Source organism: Rhyacophila brunnea, unplaced genomic scaffold, assembly GCF_057557595.1.
Source record: "Rhyacophila brunnea isolate RB1 unplaced genomic scaffold, BYU_Rbru_1.0 scaffold_5, whole genome shotgun sequence".
NCBI lineage: Eukaryota > Metazoa > Arthropoda > Insecta > Trichoptera > Rhyacophilidae > Rhyacophila > Rhyacophila brunnea.
In genome coordinates, this window is record NW_028233170.1 from 4,855,527 (window position 1) to 4,882,855 (window position 27,329).

Genomic DNA, 27,329 nt, shown 5'->3' on the forward strand with positions numbered 1-27,329 from the left:
GTGTGAATGAAATTTTATTTAAAAACTTGCAGTTCTCTGCAGTGCACGAAGTGTGCTAACAAAATAGTTATAGTTTTTATTCACAGGTGCCACTGTTAATTTATAATGATATTAAATAATTGATTAGAAAAGTAATATGTATGAACATTCGATTCGATTCACGTGGCTAACGCATGTATTCCAGATGCCATTGTACTGGTCAACCATTCCTCACCCTACAGTGATACTACAAGGGCAATTGGCACACACCGTTGAAATGGAAAGACCCCGAGCCCTTAACTGAATGTATGGTGGAAGTGGTAAAAGCAAGATATTTGAAAAAACTTTTTAATCTTCAATTAACATTCTTTTCTCTCATGATATAAAAATTGGTTTATAAAACCAAATATCTCAACGTAGCGATTAGTTGTATTTAATATAGATAGATTTAAGACCCATTCAAGGCCTAATGTCCATCGAAATTGACGGCGGCTGAGGAAATGGAGTCTTTCACAGCACATTAAAAACAAAATTTGTCCATACGGATTTAAACAGAAGCTCTATTAAATATTGCTCAAAACACGTAGGTTACCTTTGATTCCAAGATTGGAGAAATATGGTTACCCAGCTCAATAATTGGTATTTTTTATGTGAATGTGAAAAATATTTATGCATACAAGGCGCCCCGTGAAATTGATTGAAATTGAAATTGATGATGAAGCCACCTAATAATGTTCGTCTACAATATTTTACTCAACAAGAATCTGATTTTGAATTTAAAAAGTGTAGGTATTGTATATTTTAGTGACAAGGATCTTTACCATGTTTTGCACTCGGTGCACTTGGACAATGGCTTTTTTAAAATTTACTTTAGATGTAATCGAGCCCTTCTTCACAAAAAGAGTGTTATTCCAATATCGGTAGTTTCCTGTAAATTTGTTCAAATGACGAGCCATACATTTGTTAGCCAAAAATTATTATTTTATCTTGATAACATAATATGACACTAGAAATATCAGAATTGTGACACAGCACGCAACACATGATTTTTGAACTAGTACGTCATGTTTAAACGCAATTATCTCAAGACAAAGATTTCAGGATAATGCTACTTTTCCCGAAGGGTTCAGATAGTACATACCCAAAGTAATATTATTGCACTATTTGTTATAACGCATTACATTATAAAAGTGTTACAATATGTAGTGAATATTTTGATTATTTACAAGACGTAAGCGTCGTCAGAATACTGATAGATACACAAAAAATAATAATCTACCTCGATCCTTGAAATCGGTACACAGTTCTTACAGAATGCACTGGAGCATTTCACAATTTGTCGGCAATGCAGGGTGCCGGGAGCGGCTACCATCAGCTGTGAGGGAAGCGAGGGGGGGCGGGCGCCAACCACGCGGCGAGGCCACTCCTCCAGGCCAAGGTGTCCCTCAGGAGGGCTTCTTCTTGCTCCGACAGACCGAGGAGTGCCCCCACGGCCCTGGTCAGTTGGCGAGCTTCCATCTCCCGCGAAGTGAGAAATTTGATGAGAACGTGTTTGAGATATTTCTTGCCGACGTCTGGATCTTCAGCGGAACCCTCCACCACACTGCTGCCGAGCGGATCCACTTGTCCTCCTCTCAGTTCCCGTTGCAGTGTTTTTCTCATGTCTGTCAAGCGGTTTTGGAGGACTCGGATATTCTAAAAAATAGAACATCAAATAATCAATAATTTTGATAGCATTGAGTGGAAATAATTTTGAATTAATTTTACAAAGTCCCAGAGTCAAAAATCAGTATGATTCTGTTCTCAAACAAGAGTGGAAGTATCTATTTACAACAATATTGTTTCAGATAATTCTGTCAATTATTAATTTGGCTGTTTTTCTTATATTTTTATAACAAATTACATTAGGTTTTTCCTAGTGTTGTGGATGAATTCTGGTTTGAAATCTTGAAAAACAGGGGAATCAAATCTTGACCCAAAAACCACACCAAAATGAGAGATCAGATTATGCTTGGAGGCTGAACTGTCTTTAAATGACTCAGAATGTTGCCAACAGAGGACCAAAGTTACAGATGACACAATTAACAGTGATCAATCTCCATTAGGTGTCCCAGCTGGTGTTTTAAACTATTTCGGTTTCGGGCATATACACCGAAAATGTCAAACTGCTTCAAACCAGTTTGATATAGATATGTTATACATATTACATTATTATGCAGAAAAAAACAACCTATTATATATTATTTTAAATAAAAAGAAATAGAGGTAGATATGTACCCATTCAAAATATAATACATTATTTGTTTTTATTTGCCACATTTAGGTAGGTACAGTAGAAACAATTTAAAAAACCTTAAAAGAACAATATTTCCTTCATGATTTTAGTACCTACCCATTTAAAACTGTGAAATTTCTTAGAAAAATTGTAGAGAATATGATGTCGACTTATAATTTACATTAAAAAAATAATTTCAATTTTAAACATAAGACACCACAGTTACGAGGGCATTATTGGGAATTATATTTCATAAATCAAATATGAACTTCATAAATATATACAGAGTTGTTTTGCTAATGGTAATTAATGACACGGTTACAAACCTTAGTTTTTTCAGATATTTGAATATTCAAATCCTTGACGGAATCTTGTAGTTTCCTTTCTGATGCCACTGCATTATCTCTTTCACTTTTTAAAGAATCCATTTCATTTTGTCGTTGTTGCTCTTTTTCTCTCAAACTCCGCAATATTATTTGCTCCTGTAATGGTAAATAAATTTCAAAGTCAATGAATAATCCATAAGATTTAATAATGAAGTCTTTTATCAGTAAAAAATAATATCAGTAGCTAAATCAGTAAAGCTCACATTCCGAATAAATTAAATTGAGATGACCATTCAAAATTTTTCAAGGATTTTTCCTAATACATAGATTTATTTCTGAAGTTGTTCCAAACTATCTGCGTATAATAATAAAATTCTTCAAAAAAATATAGAAGTGGACAAATAAAGAAGAAACCCGTCAAACTTTTTGTATTAAATAGATATAAAACTTGATAGTAATTCCAGAATGTTTTTAGTCTGGTTGAATTTGAACTAGAAAAAGTAATATTCTATTTGTTGGCACCACTGAATGCATTGTTTTTTTATTTAAAACAACTTGTGACAGGTGCTCTGCTGGTTATTTATACCCCGTTTACACATGCATTTATATAATTTGGAAGATTGCATGCGCATGAATCAAAAAAGTTCAGAACCTTCTCAGACAGTTGGATTTGTTCAATATCTGCGCCTGCGCAGTAGAACGATAGTGGCGAACCTGCTGAAAAAAAAGCTAACCACACCGCGCAGACTCATTTTGGGGTTAACCGATTTTTACGACTGTCAAATAGTACCATAAATCGAAGATCGCGTCTCGCTTGCTTTTGAAGAATGAGATTGGGGAGACAATCAGAAACAGTTATCGTCACGATAGTTTAAAATACTCACTATTGGTGCAAGTAAATCCATGCACGTGTACAGGCGCTCTTATGTACATAGTTACGCCTTAAAGAGTATAAATTACGATTGTAACAGTATAATATATTTTTATCTCAATGCTGTTCTGCCAAAATGTCAGACCCATAAGTGTAAAGATTGCTACGGATGAACATATAATGCGAAATGACAGGAATATATACAAGATAATACAGATACTATTGGTTTTTTAATGAATTCCTTCACTTGGTCACTCCACCTCATTGGGTGTTCGCTCACTGCCCCATTTAGCGGGCACACTGCCTAAAACAATTGATCTTTCAAGGCTTTCTGGGCCACAGTGATCAGTGTGTTCAATGAATCGTTAAAGACGATGCAGGCGTGTAGAGGACAGTCTCTCACTGTGTGCAGCTCATGCGAGGCATTGGTTCTGTGCTTTGAATTTGTAATTCGAATACGTGAACCATTTTCTTTTCTTTGGCTCATAATGTCTAGAATTTCATTGATTATCCATAATTACTGTATGAAAAACATAATACTTACGGCTAACTAAAGTTCTAAAAGAAAATGAAGTAAACTGTCGATTCTTACCTCTGAATTTTGAGAAAGAGTTTTTTCTAGCTGGCAAACTTTCGCTTTCAGGTCGACCACCTCAACTTCCTGCTGCCTCATTTCCTGCCGGTAGATTTCCAAAGTTTGCGACATGTGCGCGTTACGCAACAGAGATTCATCCTTGTCTCTCCGTTCTCTATGACAAATTAAATAAAAACAAACATAGGTATATCTCATATTAAAATAACTACAAAACCGATAAAAACTTTAATATGTAGTATGTAATATACTGATTAACCAAGTAAATTGTTTATGCCTAGATTTCAATATTTTAAGTGGATATGTAATTTTTTTTTTATTATGTACGATTCCAGTATATTATTATAGAGTGACGCACTTGGATGTATAATTTTTCTCAGGTTATTTGGCACAAAAATTATATTGCCTGAGGATGCTGTTTCAATCACTTCAGAGCTATGCTCATTTAACAACAAAATAATATACTCATTACCGTGTTAAAACAGATGTACATTAAAGGACTACATGATGGTGTAATCGGAGATGGTTTGATTCTGCGTCTGGCAAAAATTTATGTTGTTTTTTCAATGTGTGTTGGGCGAACGGCTAACAATAATTTGTCATAAAAAAAGTTTGTTAATATAACCTACATTCTGTGCAAGCTTATAAATGCTTGTCATAGCAGCGAACATGGTGATCTACTTATATTTATTGTGTAATACGTAGGGGGGCAACACATTTTATTGTCCCCTTGTCATATGTATTTATACGAATCAGTCAGTGGGAAAATTCAAGTTTTTCCTGACTTTTGGGCAATAATTCCTAATTTAATCACAACCAAATGACAATGAAAAATCAGCAATGTTTGATACTGATTAACTTTTCAACCACCCAATTTTGTCACTAATTTACGAAATACATTTATTGTAAATATTGTAATAAAACAATAACTTCAAAGATTTCAAAACACAAGCCAGTGAAAGGAATGACAGTTTAAGTACAATTTAAAGATCCATTACACTTGCAATGAATGACATTTGCGATTGTATTAAAAAAAAAATTAGGACATATTTATAAACACTGCTCTGAATGACACAATGGTTTGACAGATAAAAATATTATGTATATGAAACTTATGTGAGTAAAACAAAAGAAAAGATGAGAAACATAATTATTTTCTTGTGAATTCATATTTCGAATGTGCGTTCAATCGTCTGTTGATACATTTTTAAAGCAAAATCGCATAGGTATACAATTTATTTTGTATGGCAAAGTTGCACATATCTAAAGACACCATTGGCGTCCCCGGTGTTTTGTGTTTGACTATGACAACACCACAGTGGTGAGAGAGGTTGATAGTAGTTGAAGTATTAATGACATTACAAAACTATTCTCTTAGAAACAACAGAGAGGTATAATAACTCTGATGCTTCCTTGGATTTGCAAATATGCATAATATGATTGATTAAACATATTTTTAACAGTAGCAACACTAAATATATTTGAAATACTAAGCATAATGCAAAAGTATTATTTGTTTGATATGAAGTATTAAGAGTTGATTGTTATCTATGTTCTCATAATTATTATCAACATATTGTAAACAGGATGCATAAAAACATTGTAATAAAAAATCCCATGCATTAAATTTACGTTATTTATAATTTTTTAAATATTTTATCAGTGGTGTCTTGTAGTTGTGAATGATAAAATCATGCAAAAATATTGCTTGCTGTTTTATGATTAATTTATAGAGATTTAATGAATAAATATTACATGCCCATAATGTAAGTATGGTGGTTAATCTAATCAGGCAATATAAATAATATAAGGAATTGTTTATTTTATGACTGATATGAAACCACTTATACTTATAAGTAATTAATGTAGCATTTCATGAACATAAAAAGACATTTTCGGATTTCGGACAAATGTTATTGTACTGACAGATTATTTTTTATGAGAAATGGATGTTACCCACTTGCTGAACCTATTCGGTCCATACTCTGGGTCCAAACACACATTGACAGACAACATTTGAATTGTCCAGGCCCGGAACCCACAATATCATGCAACCGCTCGGTCATCGTGGGTGTCACAAAGAATAATGTAAACGGATAATACTGCTGCTACAAATTCTGTTAGTATTTTTAAGTGTAGGTAGTTATTATTTGGAATCGTAATTGAATAATCTATCTTTTTCTTTTCAGGCCATTGTGATAGTTTTGAATATTCTTTGTGTAATATAATTTTGATGCCATATGTTGGACCTTTTAGCAATGTGGATGTTACAAAATTACCAAGAGTTAAAAAAGTTGATTGAATTTATATATATGAAAGTAAACAATTAACGTATTTTATCAAAGTGTATGTAATTATAGTATTGTGATATTTCAAGATGTGACAATTTGATTGGTAACATACTTTTGACAAGAATGTCACATAAGAATATTGTTAGAATCACTATGAAGACAGACCTATTTCAAGCATTGGTAATTTTTTCAGTAATGTCAAACATCATTCGAAAATCGATAACATATATATTTTTTAAATTGGCTCTAAAATCTGGAATGTTCCTTGCTTGCCTCTAAAAGAGCTTTTCGAATAATTTTCCAATCCGATCCGAACGCAAATTGAAAAAATAATATGTGAATTTACCAGACGCGAGAATTACAACTCCCAAGTTCAGAAGCGGACATTTTGCTACACAACCAAGGAATACACCATGAATTTTTTGGCAAAATATATTTTTTTATAGAAAAATTTAGCTGACTCTATGCCTTCAGCGAGTTATCTCGCCTTATGAGGCTGTGATCGACAGGCCACACATTCAAATTTCGTGAGTTATCTCGCCCGACTTTAAACTCAAATTACTAGTCACTGTCGATTGATTTGCATAACTTAAAAAATTAAACACACATTGACATCTGTTTGAATGATTACGAAATGCTAAGCCATAAATTATCAGTATTACAGCGATTGTAGTAAGAGGTTCGCTCTACATTCAATGTGTGTATGGTAAAATTGTGAAGCATAGAAAAGGTTAAAAACAAACCAAAATTCTTGCAATAAATCATTTGAATCAAACAAGGAGAGCAGATTTTACTTGAAAACACTATAAAAAAAATGACACTCGAGTGTTTAGTTAAAATTAGTTTATTATTAATTAATAATTAGTTATTTAGGGACAGTATGTAATAAAAAACTTACTTGTCATATCTATCATGTATTTCATTCAATTCATGTTTCAAGGAGTCCATTTGATCTTTCGTTGCTTCCACTTCCTTCACCATCTCCTGGCAGTTAAGTTTTTCACTTTCCACGGAGGTCTCTGCCGTTTTACAGTTGGCAGTTTGTTGAACTATTTCCGTCAGAAGTTTTTGCTCCAGATCGACCCATTGATCTCTCTCAGCGATCAGAACGTCCAGTTCTTTCCGGAGACTCTCATTCTTTTGCTCACCGGCCGTGATGGATTCCTTTAAGTCTATTATCTCTATTTTCTGCGAGTCGGTTTGTTCTTGGCACTCGGCTAATTTCTGCTCCGTCTCTGACAACTTGTTGGCCAGAGAATCCTGATTAAGAAAACTGAATTTTCATTCTGTCATATTATTTCGTGAATTTTATGAGTACCTACTATGAATGATTATTCTCACATACGAATTGTCATGGCTGCGAGTTCATAGCGCTTTATTAAATGCATTCCAAAGGATGGAAGAAGGAATTCGGGGACATATATATGAGAGAGCGAATGGATTTGTCGTTCCGCAGATTGCCGCTAAGACGTCTGCAGCCATGATATATTGATACGACTATAAAAGGAATATAATATGAGAATATGGTACTATTTACTGTGTTTATTGTGTAAATTCCATGTGAATACTTGAACATACTCTGAGATGATTTACATACAAAATGCATTCTTAACAATTTTCATACTGCTGTTATTGAATTACAAGTGGTCCTCGTCTTTCGTGCGTTCTACTTTTGTACATTTCTTAAAGTTTTAATTTTTGTCAAAAAACTATATGCTTCAATTCAGTCGCTCTGCTCCCTGTCTTGAAAGAAAACACCTGAGTGCTAATACGCCTTGTTAACTATATTATACCCATGATAACTAAATATTTTAAAATACACTTTTTGATATTTTTTTTACAATGCTCTGTTTTTGTACATTTAACATTTGTACACATTTTCAGGAACCAATCGTGTATGAAAGTCCAGGACCACCTGTATATATATTTCTATGGAAGTAATTATGGTATTATTGTAATAATTTGAAATGAAAAAATTCAGTTCATTAAAAATTATAATAATGTTATCTCCATAGCTAAAACAGTATTTCTTGAATTATTAATTATAATTTAATAAAAAATTCATAATATAATAAATGTATTGATAAAAATATTTGCAGCGGAAAATGGGGATTCGATAAGCCAAATACTTATGTGCAAAAAAATAAATAAAACAAGCTTCAATCATGTAGGTATACTGTATCAATCATGCAGATTTATTGAGCCTTTGTTAGTACGGATTACATCAAATTTCTTCTAAGGTTAAATACAATAATTTTATTAAAAGACTACAATAAATTAAACAATGATTAAAAACAAAACATAAATTTGGTAAAAAACTATCAACATTTAAAAAGAACACATGCTTGTTGAATTTCAACTATGAAAGCATTAAACTTTGGATATAATTGAATAATAAGCCTACAATTATAATCTAAAATTATAAAAAAGCGTGTTAACATACATTGGACGATGGTCGCAGATTTATTTAATACTTGATACTACAAAATTTCTTCAAGTTGAGTTGTCCTGATAAGTATTCATTGGAAGTGTCAATATAAAGAGGCTACATGGTAAACCAAGCAAGCTCTAAAAGGATATGACGAAAGATACTCTAAACCCGCATTATGTCCCCGCGTGACTTTTTGATGTGTCCTGCGAGATTTATGTTAAATCTGTATTATTTTTTAGTCTTCATATTGAATATTAAAAATTACATTTAAAATTAAATACCGGTAAATATGCAGTTTGAATTAATAGATTTGCAAGAGAATGTGGAAGCAGAAGCATCTTATTGTGATAAGAATTTAATTGAATTCTACAAAAGACAATCACTTGAGGTATATCCAAATGTAGTTTAACAAATGGTTCTTTATTTGGAAGTACTTATATATGTGAAAAAACCATTTTCTACAATGAGCATTAATTAATCAAAATTAACAGACCATAATGTGTTAGGTATATTATTTGCATAAAGGAGAAAAGGAATATTATGTTGAATCAATGCCACTGAAATAGTAATATTTGCAAACAGAAATAAATTCACACACAAAGTTATTAAATCTTCTTTTGGCCCTCGTTAAAAATAGTGATTGTGGATTTATCTACTTTTCATTACGCACACAAAGTTAATAATTTGATGAATATGAATAATTTAATTAGAATTTAAATGACTAAAAATATGCATATAAAAAAAAAATAGAATCAGCATTGTAAGCAACAGCTGGTAGGATTATAATTACTTCTAGTCTAGTTCTTACTATTTAGTCAATAAAATGACTTATACTGAATGACATCTGAACCCTTGAATTCTGTGTTGTTGACCATATTAGTCAACTGTGTCTTAAAAAGATTTCTTTTTGTGACTGATTCCATAGACGGGTAACGTAAAAACACTGTTAACTCTTCAATTTATGTAGTAGTGATAAAAATATTGTGACCAAAGTTATCGAGACCAATTTTAAATATATAAATATAATATTGTGTCAAATTGCCTGTGTTTGCGGTCACCAGTGCAATGTGTGTTATTACTAGCAGCTATTGGTTAACAAAAATCGGGGAAATATTGTATAAATTATTAACTAAAATGTATTACATATAATATTATGTAACAATACGACATAATATATGATTATATTATTAGGAATTGATCATGCTTTGGTAAAAACTTTCCAAATCGTAGTTAGTACACATAATATTAGTTAAAAAGAAAAAAAATGTGAACAGCTTTTTTCCATACATAAACTAAAAGCTACAAAAATCACTTGGCGGCAAATAAACTCGGATCAAGCCACCGATCCTGAAATAAAGAAAAGAAATAACTAAACAAAATGAACAAAATTTAACAGAATAAAACCAATTCGAATAAAAATAAACCACTCTGAAGAATCACAGGCGATTGTCGAGAGATACTGTTGACAAAATAATGAGATTCAGATGTTCCGAAATTTGTGAGAACCGATAAAAAATTAATCTTGGTTGATCGCAAATTATGAGAATTGTTTAAATCAGTGGTGCACAACCTGTGACAATTCATGCCATTTATTGCGATCTAGTCTGAATGAAATATGCAAAAAAAAAAATTTTAATAATCAACAAGACAAAGTTTTCTTTAGTGAAATTGGTCATCTAAAATCCTGTGATCTGTTAATTATAACTTGTATTTTGTGCTACAATTACTGACTGGAACAAACAATGGGATAATGCCTCCCCTTGTGAAACAAGCTTGGTTATGACAATGATCTTACTGTGTTTTGTCTTGTAAATATGTACATAAGGCAGACAGGATAATGACATACGCATTTATTATAAAATAATTATAGTTATGTCTAGACTCAAGAGAAAATATATCATTATCTGTGACACTGTGCGGCCTGTGGACGATTAAATTAAAATTGGTCTTAGAGATGAAAACGTTTTGCACCACTGGTTTAAAATTATAGAATTTTCAAAGCAAATTAGTTCAAAGAAGGTTATGTACCAACAGATACATATTTCTCTTAAAAAACTATTTTAATTTATGACCAATTCATCGAAACGTTTCGATTGTGAATTTAAAATAATCTATTTCTAGCAATATTTTGATTTGAGTTCTCTTATGAATACAAATATCATCGAGTTATAAAAGTGTATACATCAAAGCTTTTCCAGAAATCCATTGTATATATTAATTCGCCCATGGTGCTATAAATCGCAAAACGGTGTCTGTAAAGCAATAAAAAATAAATAAAACAAATGGGTGTGGCGATTGGTCAAAGCCATTGTGAGAACATAAAACCCCGCAGTGCTGTATAAAAAAATAAATAATTTTGTTATAAAAATAACATAATAAAAACAACACCAAACTACGCAATCTTAAAAATAGTCATTCTTTTTAAAAATAGATCAGTATTAAGACAAAGAGAAGTGATCCTGTAGTGCTACCAGCGACATCTAGTGACAGAATTATGAAACATGCAATTTAATAAAGTTACATAAAAGTGTTTTAATTAGCCGTTTTAAAGCTCAATAAAATTTTAATTGCTTTAATAGATTATCGATGAATTTAATAATTTTTCTTTTTACTGATTTAGATACGTATTGATTAATTGAAAACACTTTTAAAATGTATATTTTCTGTAAATTGAAGATATTAATTAACGTTTTGTAATTTCGTTACTTTATTATGTCCTTAGTAGCACTACAATCCGCCGTAAATTCAGTGATTTCAAATGTGTACACTCCAATTTAATCTGTCTTTCCGAATTCGGATTTAACCTTAATCAAAAAGTAGATACTATTTTCATTATTTCATAATACACAACTCATTTGAAAAGAATGACTAATTTAAGATTACAGCCCATGTAGTAAGTGTGGATGGAATAGAGAAAGAAGAATGCTGTAGTGGTGAATGACTCACGGCCATGTCACGCCTTCGAAGTGCCTCGGCGCGTGCGTCACGACTGACGCGACACGCTTCGCCCGCCTCCGCTGCCAGCATCGCCATCTGTGTTTCACCCCGAACACTTTACCACACATCTTTACGTCACATTCTACGACATCTATAGTGAACTTTATACAATTTTGGTAAGAAATATAGGAGACTTCTAACCGTTCAGGACCAGCATTGCAGATAAATAATATTCATCCGAATGAAGTCCAAAATAAAGTAAGATTTTTTTTTGTAGTTCAATATTTAAAAAATTGATTGTATAATGCACTAATACACTTATAAATTGGCCAGAGGGCAACATTTTCGAAAAATTAATTAAGAATTATGGTGCAGGATATATAAGTATCCTAAGTAAATTTGGGGTGTTTTGTTGCAACAGTTTTTTTTCAGAATTCTTGATTACTTACATTGTACTTCTTTACAATGTCATTAAAAATCATTTCGATCTGACAATAATTACAAGTGATAATAAGTGAATTTAAACACTGATATATCTTTTTTTATATCGTCATTGTGCCTTCAAAATTCACTGCGTACCTATGTGTTTGTTGCAAAACAAACAAATCCCTACGAATTTTAATGACTTCTTATGAAAATATTTTGTTGTAACAATTTCAGAATATCTTTGATTGTAATCGATGACTTTTTCCCTTGGTAGATACAAATTGTATCAGTTTTCAAAAATATTATTTGGTATGCGTATAGCCAATTAAAAGTAGGAAAATGTTACTTGGCCATCTTTATTCAAATAATGATTTCTCTCATAAATTTACTTTACAGCCAGTTTTGAGGAATGGTATGTTGATTTATTTTAATGTTTTTGGGTGCAAACATTATCATTTGAAAAGTGAGCACATAACCAGCCCAAGCCAAATGACGGTATTTAAAAAATTGGTAGGTTTAAACACATTCTTTCTAAAAATATAATTTAACAGTTACACAGACTTTCTACACAGCTCCCGAAATACTGAATTATAAAGTTTTTGTCATAAATTAAATATGTATGCAATAGTGCTAAATTTTAAATTCTTTCGGATAAAGTGTGTCTATATTTTTGCATATTTAAACGTTTCATAAATAATATGGAGGTCACAGTTTCCATTTATAACTTGTTTTTGTTTTAAAACATACATAATTCGCCGCAAAAGGATCATAATTCAAAGTTCTATAGACCTCTTGAATTAATTTGCTTTCTAACCCAAATTATAGAGTCTGTGATATGTCTTTAAAATTACAAGAAACAAAGATGAGCTGACTTAAATAATAATTGTACACTTCATAAAGCACATAAAATGTCAATTTCATATACCTACCTACTTGATTATTATAATTAATTGAAAAATAAACAATATGTATAATACATTTCTGTCAGGGTATGGACCTAATAGGTTGAGCAAGTGGCTGACATCCGTTTCTCGTAAAAAAACAAAATCTGTTAATACAAACCTCTACTCTGTGGAGGCCCATATGATCCTATTAGGATTCGACATGGTCGAAAGAAGAAAGAAGAATAATACATTTTACCATATAAAGTTCAGTAGCACCAACGTCTTGCATTCTGTCGATATGTTCAGACATTTATGCTTCACCTCCAACAAATCTGTACATCTTTTTGGGCATATACTGTGGTGTACCCTTCAAAATTGTGTCCAAGAAAGAACTTCCCAATCACCGTATAAAACCGCAAATTTACTAAAATCTATACAAACCAGGTAAGACGATCGACCCAAGTGAAAGTCGGATGAACTGTATTTCTTATTATATTTATTATCATTGACCTTGCGTGAAAATACAGGCATTAAACTATACTAATACGTATATCGTATTTATTGTAATTCAGTTGTAAGTTCCAATTAACGATGACTGGTTATCAATCATGAATAAATAAAAATATTGTGGCATTTTCTTTAAATAATACAACCTTCACCACATAGTTAATGAATATGAGATATCTACGTATTTCCAAAATACAGATATAGTCTACAATTCAATTCTGTAGTAAACAACATTTTTGAGTATTAATTACAAATTCATTTTAACATTCTATTTGTTTGTTTTGATAATCATATTGTATTTTCAAAGTACAATAATATGTCAATTGTTATTAAGGCAATGACGCAAAAGTTTTTGCTATAGAATATAATTATAAGCAAAATAAAATTGGATACAATGTGTACAATTTTCATGTGTGTACCTTATTAATTTATAGATAAATAAGTTTTTAAACATTATTTTCATATGCATAATTGCTTATATATACATAATATTAATATTGTGTGAAAAAATTCATACAAAATAAAATATTAAGTACATATTTTGCGGCTCTCGTGGTGGAGTGCGTAAGGCGCTGGCCTTCCATCCGGGAGCTCTGGGTTCGACTCCCAGTGAGGTCAAAAAATATTAACATAATCTTATATGTAAATTCCTCAAGCCTGGGAGTTTTGCCACAGTAATTGAGCTTCACGGCCTATTGTGGTGTTTAACAAAGAAACAATTAAAAAAATATATTTTTGTTAAATTTTGACTAAATGCGGACTTATCGGATTTTTGGAAATAGACGCCTCATGTCATTTGTAATAATTGTCAAATGGAAGGAATATTTATGCATTTTTTTAAAAGAAACAATACATACAGAAAACACAATGGTGAGACATGCATAACAGATGGTACTTATTTTTTTTGGTGAAATACATTAACATTCATCGTTCGGTTAGTATTACATACTATTATAGTCATAATCATGGAAAAATAATTGTGATATCACTGAAAAGTTTGATATTATAATAATATTATTTATATAATAACAGTATATTGTCAACAGCCTTACAAAAAAAAAAAAGTAAAACTTTATCTATGTAGGTATGTCATAATAAATTATTATTGTGGTGAAATTTTTGTTTGAATTTGGACACAGAATGATAGTAATCCTTAAAATGTCTATATTGTGTTTGATTTAACTGGGATATATTTTTGAAGTGTATAAACTAAGTGAAAGTGTTAAAAATCTATAAAGTTAAGGTTCGAGTTCATGTTTTAAATTAGTGAGCTATCCAAAATGCCTATGGACATTTCCTAATGCCTGTGCTCCATTGGCTCCAGACGATTTACAGTCTTCGGACTTTTTTTCGCATGGAGCACCTTAAATCTGTGGACTTTTAAGTCTGCAGACCAGTTTTGTTGGATTTCAAACATGTTGGATATTTTACTCGCCGAGTTGCCAGAATTATGATTATTATATCTTATGACTTTTGACAGCTGGACTTTTTTACTCATTCGTTGATCGTCCACTGGTCAGTAGCAGAGCATAAACAAATCGGACAATTTATTGTCCTCGGACTATGGAGAGCGCCCGCATAAAGATTATTTCCTTTTGATTTAAAGAACAGTTAAAAATAACAACCAAAACTTTTGTTTTTTATGCACGGTTAAAGGGACATTAAAAATATAATATTTATTAAGTAATTAACGTAAATAATACACAAAACAATGAATATAGATCAGGGGTAGTCAACCTTTTAATACCTACCGCCCACTTTTGTATCTCTGTTGGTAGTAAAATTTTCTAGCCGCCCACCGGTTCCACAGTAATAGTGATTTATAAAGTAGGGAAATAACTTTACTTTATAAAATTTATAAAGCAGAGCTAAAGCAAGTTAAAACATATAATAATGATTACTTCCCAAATACTTTATGTCAGAGTTTCGCAAAGTGTGGCAGAATACATCTTTATAAAACAACTTACTGTAGGTAAATCTATCTTTTTATTTATACTTTGCATATATAGAAGCATGAAATCTGATGACATTACATTTAATTGAGAAAACATAATGAAAATGTTTATAAAACCCCTACCGCCCACCATGAAAGGTGGAACGCCCACTAGTGGGCGGTAGTACCAGGTTGACTACCCCTGATATAGATTATCATATGTATGGGTATAAAATTTTAAGCGATTTAATAAATCAACTCGCAATTAAAATCTCACTAGAAAATAAATAAGTATGTGTATCTGTTGATCTGATTAACACGTTCACTGTGAAAAGAATATCTCAAGTGATACAGAGTACCTGGAAATTCGCGAATTCGAATGAACTTTCGAAACCCCACAACTTTGTTAAAAATCAAAATCAACGAACAATTTAATCACCATAGACTAGTTTATTCTTTTTACTCCTCAAAACATATGACACCTTCGACAGATACTAACCAGATGACGCGACTCAAGGACTTTTAACATTCTCGGCCATTCTATTGATTTACAAACTTTATCGATAACACTTCTTATAGTTGAATTGTTATACACGAAAAACTGTGATAATGAAAACATTTGAAAGTTCATAATGATAGGTTCATAATTTGAACTAGTTACAAAATACACAATCACAATTCACATTTTTTACACTACATATATTTATTAAATAGTCTGAAACAGGGATTATAATATTATTCATATGGCAAAAAGTTTAAGTATGTAATTATATATAAAAATACGATGGCTTCATATTACTTTAGACACATTACTATGGAAGCTTTATTCACGAGTACACGATTTTGAAAATTTCGATAATACATTAATGTCTGATACACTGTGATACCAACTAAATTTGCTAGTAGAATAGGCGGAATCATGGCTCTACACAAAATCCAGGTTTACCCGGACAGTTGGAACAACAAAAAAGGGAAGCTTTTCAAGTTTTGCTAATACTCCAGCAAAATATTTACATCTTCGTCTATTCGTATTGCCTGTACTATCCTTCTCACAAAAACTAGGTAGGTGGATTTTTATCCTGGCTTGTTTTGGCAAGATAGGTGGAGGTGGGCCACGTAATGCTCCAATCACCAACAGTGTCGAATGAAAAACATATTATGGATTAATCAAATACCCCCCAATAGAAAACAATATCGGGATCGAGATTTCTCAAATTTCATACTTTTGATTTGAATAAAGAACGATTGCATTCAATTTTTTTTTGGAAGGCACACAATCGCTTTCTGAAACGGAAAGAGCTCTAGCATAATAATATATGCGATACAATCCTACTTTGATACATATGTGGATTAATAACTGTATCAACAAACCTTTGCGTCTTTATCTTCTAATGTGGCCTGAGCCTGCTCTAGCTGTATCTCTCGTTCCCTCAGTCTTTCCAATAAGCTGTCTCTTTCCTTTTCTACGCGTCTCCGTTCCGAACCCTCCTCACCAGCCTGCCGTGACAATCGGCCAACCTACAAACGGAAGAATAAAAACAAGTAAATAAACAAAGGAGACAAGATCCGAAAGATATAATAAATTGAACAGAAACTTTCCTAATATTATAATAAATTATAATGTGAAACAATAACTTTGCATTAGACTTAGTGCATCCATTATCAAAGATAAGAGTCACATAGGGACTCTAAGAGAGTACCTATAAAGTGTGCAAAACTTTAGACCAGTGGTTCTCACGTGAAATTTAACTGTGGCCGCAAACTTCGCATTGACAGTTCTATGGAAACGTCTAGTGGCCGCACCAAATTTCACTTTGGTTGAAAAAATTAAAACTAAATTTTATTTACTAAAAAATGGATCAATTTATTTATAGGTAAGTCCATTTAATAAAAATCATTTGAACATTTTAGTACATACAGTACTCTTTCAGTAGTCCGCCACACCCCAAAAACCAGACAAGTGTCCAATTAGTGAAAACGGCTTTAAATAGTTTTATTGAGAAATTTGTACTAGCAACTTACGGTTTTTTTTATGATCAAAATCAATTATGTATTAAATTATACATATTAATTATAAACTAATTTACATTACCACATTTAAATATCATGTTAATTATATCTAATGTCCAACTAATGTAAACGCACCATCAGCACTAAATGAGTTAAACAGTAAATCACTTAACACAACCACTTGTTGACTGTTGTTTTTTTCTGAATATTGTTGAAAGAGATACCCCTCAGAACTTTCCGTTATCCTTTCTTCTAAAACATTTCCCGTTAGTTCTGAGTTTTCAGTCGCCCTCTGAATCAATTCTTTTAATGGAACTAAGTCTTCCGGTTTCCAGTTTTCATCATACGACGGCGGACAGCTGATATAGGCACGCGGCGGACTATTGAATTTTACATACGAATACCAGCAAATTATAGAGCTTGATTTTGTGTTTTAACTAGTAAAAATAATGGCGGATTATAGTAGTTGTCGGATAATCGAGCGGCAGATTACTGAGAGAGTACTGTATCTATTTATTTAAAAATAATACAAATGGAAATTCAACAATACTCCTTTTTTCCAATGCGAGCCGCATGGCTGCTTCCAAGTTTACATCTGTCACACTGAATGATATTTCACAGTATACAGTAGTAGGAAAAATCGACAATATTAATAAAGCAATTGTTGCCAATTCCTTGAATTGACTTGATTCTTGGTCAACGTATAACTTCAACCAAAATCTTTCAACCGTGGTATTATTAAAATGGTTTTTAAGTACTTGGTCATAACTCATTTCCAATAACACATATTTAACGTTAGTCCAGTTAATTAAATACTGAAAATGATGTTGGTGGCCGCAGCAAAATCCACTGATGGCCACAAATGAGAGCCACTGCTCTAGACTCACCATGAATAGTGTAATTCTCTGCCTCCATTTTGGACTACTATTTGTTTATTTGGAAAACTATTTTCGACAATATGATTTTGCATTGGTACTTATGACTGTTTCTGTGAGCATGTCCATGTTGCTCTGCTGCCATAAAAATGCATGAAAAAGACTAGAGTTGTCATCATTTGCTTGTTGCTCCCTGTTCACCATAAAACAAAACGTTGTGATGTTTAGCATTCGATATTGGAAAAAAAGTGACCTGTGTTTCCAGCGTTGCGATTTGTCCACTCCAAGAAGTCTTGATGTCGTGTAGATGCAGTTGCGCTTCTTCTAATTTGCGTTTCAGAGCAATCTCATTTGACGAGCTGCCGTCTGTACCATTCTCCTCTAAAAATTAACAGTTTACAACATTAATAAAAAATAATTATATACTAGAAGTTGAACACTTATAATCCGAGCCTTCAAATATGACATTATTGGAATATTTTGATCTATTAGAAAAATTTTGGAACTTTTCAATCAATATTATTAAATTTACAGTTTTCTGTATTTCAAGTACAAGTATGAAAACATCTTAAATCGTAATTTAATGCACTGATGTACGGGGGAAAAAAATCATATTATGCTATTTTCCTTAGCTGATATCAAAATTGCTAATAATGGCTAATCACTCCCAACTCCAAATGTGGTAATTAAATGCTCCACAGTCAACAAGTTAAATGTACATACTTTGAAAACTTCTCAGAGAAAAATATGTTAGAATTTTTTTTTGAAAAGATATGACACCCAGCAGGATTCGAACAAGCACCCTTGGGATTCAAGCCCATGTGCTCAACTGCCAACTAACGCAATTTAGAAAGCGCATAATGGGCACGAATACCAGGGGTGTGAGTTCAAATTCCGCTGGATGTCATATTTTTTCTAAAAATATATTTCTCTGAGGTGTTTTCAAAATATGTATGTTCAATAAAGAATAAGACATTCTTAAATTTTGTGAATTATTCGATGACTAAAAAAAATGATAAATAACAATGATTGTTATTTAGATATTGGTTTACTATAAATACGAGGCAAACTGTGTGGAAAACAGACCCACCCATTTCACTGATTAATAGTTTTCGGTTTGCTGAGAAAGGAACAAAGTTTGAAAATCACTGGTATATCATACCGATTGTGGGTGTTTCCACTAAAGAAAGTCTGTGAAGAGCATCTTCAGCGGCTGCAGCCAATCGAACTCTTTCCATCGCCCATCCTCGACGTTCCGTATCAATGTCTTCCTGTAAATATACAAATTCCAATGTCACTAAGTAACTATTACTAATAGAATTTGACTTGCTTATGTGGGGAATTGCAGGATGCCGATCACATCCTCTGGCAGTGTCCCCTTATGTTGGTTGAAAGGGAAGAACTTCTCAAGTCGGTCCGACCCACAGTTGGACTCAGAATAGATGCGCAGATGCCCAATAAATTAGGCAAATGGTCACAAAAAATTCAGTCTGCTCAGAGGCAAAATGTTTATTTTTAATTCCACAAATTAGACTTTTATTATTTGGGTTATCACACCAATATGGACTATAGTGGTATTGCTTGATGATAAAGGTGGGCAAATCTGATTTCTTCCAAGTAAATGCCAACTCAATTACAACATAATTTATTTACGCAAACCTTCGATAATATTATTGCTCTTGAGATATTATGGTTGGCATTTTGATTGAAGTATATGTAGCATTAAAATTCTTCGATATTGGAGTATTAGATATAGAAAATGGTGTTTGTATTGAAGAAAAGTGATCAGTGATCACAGAAGAAAAGCAATCAACAAACTGTTAAAATGTCGAGTCGGTCTTGTGCTCTGGATGCTGCGGCAGTTGCTGAAGCTAATTTTTCTACTTGGGCCGCACTGCGACGTATCTCTTCTCTAGCTTCCCGGCGAGCCGCGGCTGCTTCCCCGCTCCAAACGGCTTTAAAAATTCCATAAAACTATCAACTCCATTTGACATTATTTTTATTTATGGTTATAGGGCATATTTGTCCTTTAGTCAAAGTGGTATATAGTAAGTGTACGTCATCGAGCCCTTTGATATTGATATCACAACATACGCACACGTAGAAATTGTTAAAATTAATTGAAATCAGCATGAATAATAATTGAAAATACTAATACATTGCAGTTGGCACTCTCCATCATTGAATTTATTTATAATTTATTTAGTTTTTACATACCGTGAACATTACAAAATATAAATTTAAGACGTTCACAACATGACATTTAAAAACAAAGAAACAGTGTAAAGAATAAATAAATATATGCAGTATCACAAAAACAGTATGAAAACTAAAGTAAAAGGTACAAAAATTATAAGAAATATAAATTATAAAGCATGGAAGCACACCGAATGAGCTAAGTGGTTAGTATTTTAAGAATTTATAAACCAACCTATACTCATCTCACGTAGGTGGAATATATCAACATCCGAAGTGATTTATTGAACAGAGTTATTGCCCTCCCAATTGGCATCACCAATGGCAGGTTAGTTCTGCTCCTCGGGAGAACAAACAACTGATGCTCCCAATTTCTAAGACAGTTATCAGGGATACACAAGTCAATACTACTAAGAATGGCAGAGTGATCATTCCAAATATTCTGCGGAATAACGAAACCAGACTAAATTTGTCACCGTACCAGCATGTGACAGTACGTGACGTGATCACAATATATTTGAACCTTTACTTTACCATTAGTAATGATAGTAAAATAAACGGTTAAGTAAATATTGAGTTTAACTACTTATGTACTTCCATATCTCTACTTCGCAAAGTTCATTGGTATATTTTTTTAATCAGAAAGGAAGTTGATAAGAAATAATTACACAGATATGCAATATAACATTCAAGACTGACTACCTGTGAAGTCAACTGTAAAAAAATATTTTTGCAAAGTAAATAAATATGCAAGCAAAGCTAATAAATACATATATTTTTTCAAGGTAAGGTATAATATATATGTTTTTTTTATTACTATTCATACAAGGAGTGTGAAATTAATATTACATAATAGTTTAAAACTTACAACATAAGATATCTATACCGATTTTCTTTTGTGTAAAAAAGAACTCATTGTCTTTTATAAATAATACATGAGTTGGCTATTGGTTTCAAAGTCGGTAACCACCATTTTTTTTTCAATATATTTTTTTTGATTTGATTCTGTAAGTATTTTTCTATTATTTATGTATATTAAATCTAGTTTTTTTTAATTAGTTAGATATAATTAAACCAAAGGTTGATTACAAAGGTGTTTATAATTCATCAGTCATAATTTTTTATATTTTATGACTAAATGTAAATATTATTTTTTATTAATTTAAATGAAATTAAGGAAATTTTATTTTAATTTTAATTGTTTAATAATTATTTTGTTTGGAAAAATAAATTATTCTATTTGCACTCCTACATGTACTTCACGGTTTTTTGCAATTATCTAAAAAATGGCAGAATATGGAGGTTACCGACTTTGGAACTGACAGCCTCAAATACAAACTACGTGGATCACACTGTTTCATGAATAATTTTATTGACCAGTATTTGTTAAATTAGAATTTTGGTTTCCCACATCGAAGAGCACTGATGTGACATTCTATAGCAAAGAGTTCATTATTTTCTACAAGATATTTGAACAAATACCGTGATCATAGTCAGTGGCAATTTTCCACGAAGCAGATAAAACGGTTGCTTCATCAGAAAGTATCAAAATCTTTAAAAATACGTGTATTTTTCAGAATTAGTTTTTTTTAACACCCAACGGCGGTTTATCAAACATACAAAATATTCACAAGGGGGTCTCCAAACCTGTCAGCGGCCTGAGTCTTCGCACACCTAAAACGGTCACTGATCACAATTCTTTTGTAAATCATTTTATTGGCCACATGTGAGCATAATATAAATTAGGATTTTGGTTTTCCGCATAAAAAACTACCATTATTAATGCTATTACAGATTAAATGGTACGAAATCAATCAGGTCCTAATCATTATCAGTTATCACTAAAATACAGCTGAACCAAGGCCTTTGACTAATAAAGTTAACTGGGTCATTTTGCACTGTAGAATAACCGCATATTGCATTTAAGTATAACAAATTGCGCTAAATCATTTCAAGAAAGCACTCCGACTACCTAAACAAGAGTAAAAAATCATAACAAAAGATATCGAAGGCTGAAATGTTTATAATTTTTTGTATTCCTGCTACTGTTTACAAAATTACAGCAATTCGTCTCACCTTGTGCTGCTTGCATATTGTTTTGCAACGAGGTTATTTTTTCTTGCCATTCTCTTTCCTTCTCTTCCATCTGCAAAACGTGCTGCCTCTCCCTCTTCTCCAACATTTGGGTGTGTTCTCTCTCCATGCGGTCCAGCCGCAATGTTAGCTCTCTCTCTCTGGCCAGAATTTCTTTTGGACTCTGTTCATCTCTTGCGATACTTGAATTACGGTCTCGGCTCTGGAATTTTCAAGAATATTACGATTAAATATTTTTTTGTATTTGGACTGTCATGACATGTTTTTATTTCTCTTTCCTTCATTGATATTTCAGGGTCATCATGTGGTTAAGTGTATGTACTGTTAGATGTGTGAATGTAAATATTAAGACTTGTGCCAAAATAATGTTAGGGTTAGCTAACAGAGAACATTGCTCGGAGTAAAAAGGTGAAATATTGTCGATCTTTTTAAAGCCAACTTCTCTGTTCATTCTTCAATACCAAGGATTCATTCTCTTTTTAATAGTTCTTCATTGACATGTTCAATACCTCCGTTCAGATTTTATATACTGCTTTTATTTTTTATTTCAAATTTAACGATAAATTTGTTATATTATATGATATTTTACTTGACCTAATATTTTATTATTATTCTGTGTGCTCTGTTTTATTTTATATATTTTCTTTCATATTTATTTATGCAAGCGCCATTTATAAATACATAAATAAATAAATTTCTGTATTAATTATGATGAAAGATGCCAGATCAGACATTGGAATCGGCTGAAAGAGCCGGAAAGTAGTGTATTAATACTGTTGGGGTTCCGGTATATTTCAATGGCTTCCGATATCAACCGCGAAAAGTACCATTTATTCCAGCCCAGCATATTGGTATCAAGGTTAAATAAGTGTCAATATGCATGGAGAGGTTAACAATTGCAGACAAAAAACAAATAATCCGAATAACCATGAAAGTATCAAGCAATATAATTCTATATGTAACTAAAACTTCTCTACACTTATGTGGAATGTATTATCTATACATCGAGACATTTTACGAATAATCCGGAATTGCAAATAGTAACATATTGCTAATATGTATAATGGAACTGTATCGATTCTTCGCGAAAGTACCATAGATTTTTGCAAGGTGCGAAAGCCATGAATTATTAGCAAGTGTTTTATAAATTCTGTTGGATGACACTGCCTATTTCTCCAGAATGTTGAGTAGACTGTATTAATCAGTGGTGAAGGGTGACTTTTGGAAAGAGGTAGGCTGTGGAGATCTGAGAAAAAGAGCACACTTGTCAGGTATACTTATGAGAAATAAGAAGATAATACAATATTACTACTAATGAATAGGTACACACTAATGACAAGGACACACTAATTCAATGAAACTTCAAAAATTCACTAACGACATAAAATTGGGCGGTGAGTTTAAATTACGTATTTTTCAAAACATTTATACACATCAAAAATCATTAGATAAAATATCTTTTTATTTTTAAAAACAATTGATATTTATATGCAATTAAACGCCATCGATTTTTTTTTAAAAATTATCTAATTATTAATTATTTTGGACAAAGTGCAGTCATGACAACAATATAATGCACTAAGATTTTAGGCTCTGCGATAGGAGCCTACCATATTTCATACAATTTGATAGACTGACTGAGGACATTACTTAAAGTCCATACGAAAAAATATCACAATTCCTTGACAAATAATCCGACATTTATTTACGTCAAGACACATGGATTTTTTAAACCTTTTCAGATTGTTTTGTAATACGTTGGCAAATTAAATTATTTTTATAGAATATAAAATAATCAAGTGATTATTTATAAATATGTCAATATGCAATTAAAAAATATTTTTCTTACGAAGGTAGGCATTAAATAATCGCCTAGCATAGAGTCTTCGCCACTGGTATTAATAACCTATCACATATTCGGTACAGTTCCCCTATCTACAACCGACTATTGATGTGTGGATGTGTACGGTGAAACATGTTATTAATAGATACACAATCATTTTTATCAATAATACATAACCCTTGGAAAAGAACATGGCTTAGGATAGATAGTAAAACATGTAGAGATATTATTTAATAGATACCTGATCATTTGTTGATTGGTTAAAGCTGTCTACGTCTCCGGATATAGCAGAACTTAGGCTTGAAACAGAGCCCTGTAAAATATTATAAACTAAATTATAGGACAAATTTAACACATTGTGTTATAATTATATAACACCTACAGGAATTAATTTACATAATTAACTCCTCGGTAACTAAATAAAAAATTGTAATTAATTACTTTGAATTGAAAGTGTATCTTTTTAAAGGAAATAAGGACAACAGTGCACCACTAATAATGTATGACTGAATGAATGTAATTATTTTTTTTAACGAATCAGCTGACATAGCATATAGAGCCTAAATACAAAATCAAATAAAAATAGGTGGCCAATCTACATAATAGAGAAAGATTTACGATTGTTATCAGATAATAAAAAAAAGCAAATACAAAATGCTTTTCAGCAAAAAAATGAAAAGAATGTGAATGAAAAAAAAAACACATTTACAGCATCTAAAAACAAAAGAATCAAATAAAACTCAATCATACAATTGCTTGAAATTTTAAATAGGGCATAAACAATTATTGGCGGTTTAATAGAATGTTTAAATGAGGTTATCCACCTTTTTAGTAACATAATCGTTCACTTTATAATACTAACATATAATTAACAAAGCTCATGCTGGATTTTCGTTTTCTGATCATCTCGAAAAAATAAATCAAAAAATGTTTTCACCAGTAATTCTTTATGAAATGATTTCAGAAAAATATTTTTATTTATAATAGTGATTTCACCTTACAACAGTGAACAAATAAAAGACCGATATGATCAGATTAGGGGCCTATCCTAAATTTCTGGAGGTACTACTTTGAAAATCTGCTGTGGTGTCCACGGATTCAGCAGAGGGATTGCTAGAAGAACTGATATTCAATGCACTTAACAGGATGGATATGCAAAGAGCATTAAAGTTGCTTAAAAAAATTAAGCCGTGGGCATTGATGATATTCACACAGAGGTTTGCAAATATGGAGGTGAAGTATTGGTTAACGTCATATTTGAGTCACTCCAACATCTTTGGGAAGAGAAAACGATTTCAGAGGAGTGCTGAAGAGTCACTGGTCTGTTCAGTCTTCAAGAAAGGAGACAAACTGCCATGGAATATCTCTTCTCCCGACCGCATACTAAGTAGCTACAATTTAATGCCAGGGAGGATCATACCATACGACAAACATGTTGGGGTATCTAGTGTCGATAACTGAAAGTGCACAGATTCACAAGCTTATTCAAAAAACTGTTAGGTAGATACCTACTTCACTGCAATATTGAATAAAATTATTAATTTTACATTACAAAACAAGGTGGACATCTTGTTTCACCACAAATAATGTTTAATAATAACAAAGATGTCAAATCAAAACCTTCTTTTAGAGATGGAGCGTAAATGTATGAAATTTAAACAAAAACAGGAGCTCTGATCCACCGATTAAATTAGCTAAAATTAACTTCGCATTGCAGGTTCATCTACAAAAAACTTCACACTACTGCTATGACATTTATTTTAGAACATTCGATGAGTCAGAAAAGCATTCGTTGTTTGTTGGATAAAAAAATGGCACATATGACAAACATGGAATTTGATTTATTTTTTTATTTATTATATACTATCATTTTTCTTATAATTTTATTACCGTGCATCAGAAAAACGAAATGTGTACATTTTAATAAAAATTGACGGATACATAAGAACTCAACCGATTATTATAAAAAAATAAGATACCTGTCGTGGAGACCGCGGTCTAGCTGGGAATAACCTGGGCACATCATTCCCTGTTTCCTCTCTGATCTTATTCTTGAGAGACGCAAACATTTTGCTCACCATAGGCGTAAAAACTAAAATAACATTAGAAAAACACCAATATAATGATATCGAATACTTAATGTATTGTAAGGTTCTGAAGCGATTAACGTGAAAATCTATGCTAATTGACATTTAATGTTTAATAATAAATTTACAAACACCTAGTATTAGCCATATAAAATAATTAGAGATATTATCGCCAGGATCAGAATTATATTTTGTGGCGTATTAATAATGCACAATACTTCGACGATTCCACAATTTCGTAATTTTTAGTGACAGCATGTTTAATTACTAATGCTAATTCAGTGTTTCTTATTCGGTTTGGGAAAACTGTGGCCATGAAACTGAAACTTTTGACAGCTGTGTAATTTGGAATATATGTGGCAAAGACGATAATTATTAGTATCCTTAAAATTACCTTTGACTGATTAACGCCACGCTCAATTAAGAAATCATCTTGCTGGTCGTCAATAATATTTATTACAGTTCAATATAAGGTATTATTGAACATGTCAGTAAATGTCAAAATCTGTTATCTTATCAATAATTTTTGTGAAGTTGGCATCACTGGCATTTATGTACATATTTTTTTGGCTATTTATCAAAGAATTTTGTCAGACGAAGAAACTTATATAGTGATACTTGTACATGTTATAATTTTTAGAAATCTAGATTACATCTTAGTCCAATCAATTTGTACTTTTTGGTTGCAAAAGGTGGCGTAGAAGATTTTTTTTCCCTACTTGTATATAATAAGTAAGAAAAAAACGAGTTTTCCAATTCGGATGACTTCGGC

General features: G+C 31.8%; 1 protein-coding gene across 3 annotated transcripts; it reads right to left on the reverse strand.

The window, feature by feature from the left end:
* Golgin97 (Golgin 97) lies at positions 1 to 27,087 on the reverse strand. Of its 3 annotated transcripts, XM_085955949.1 has the most exons (12): positions 26,952 to 27,087; positions 26,450 to 26,562; positions 24,712 to 24,783; positions 22,610 to 22,829; positions 20,156 to 20,292; positions 19,500 to 19,608; positions 18,591 to 18,718; positions 16,824 to 16,970; positions 7,233 to 7,594; positions 4,044 to 4,200; positions 2,581 to 2,736; positions 1 to 1,674 (listed from the first exon to the last, which is right to left on the reverse strand). In XM_085955949.1, the coding sequence occupies exons 2-12, from the start codon at positions 26,549 to 26,551 to the stop codon at positions 1,351 to 1,353; spliced, it is 1,914 nt and encodes a 637-aa protein (XP_085812075.1). In that variant the 5' UTR covers positions 26,552 to 26,562; positions 26,952 to 27,087; the 3' UTR covers positions 1 to 1,350. The 3 variants fall into 3 exon arrangements, with proteins under 3 accessions (XP_085812075.1, XP_085812076.1, XP_085812077.1); XM_085955950.1 differs by lacking the exons at positions 26,450 to 26,562; positions 26,952 to 27,087 and adding an exon at positions 24,912 to 24,986; XM_085955951.1 differs by lacking the exons at positions 26,450 to 26,562; positions 26,952 to 27,087 and adding an exon at positions 24,912 to 24,955 and having other exon boundaries at positions 24,712 to 24,800.
* Positions 27,088 to 27,329: the final 242 nt, after the last annotated feature.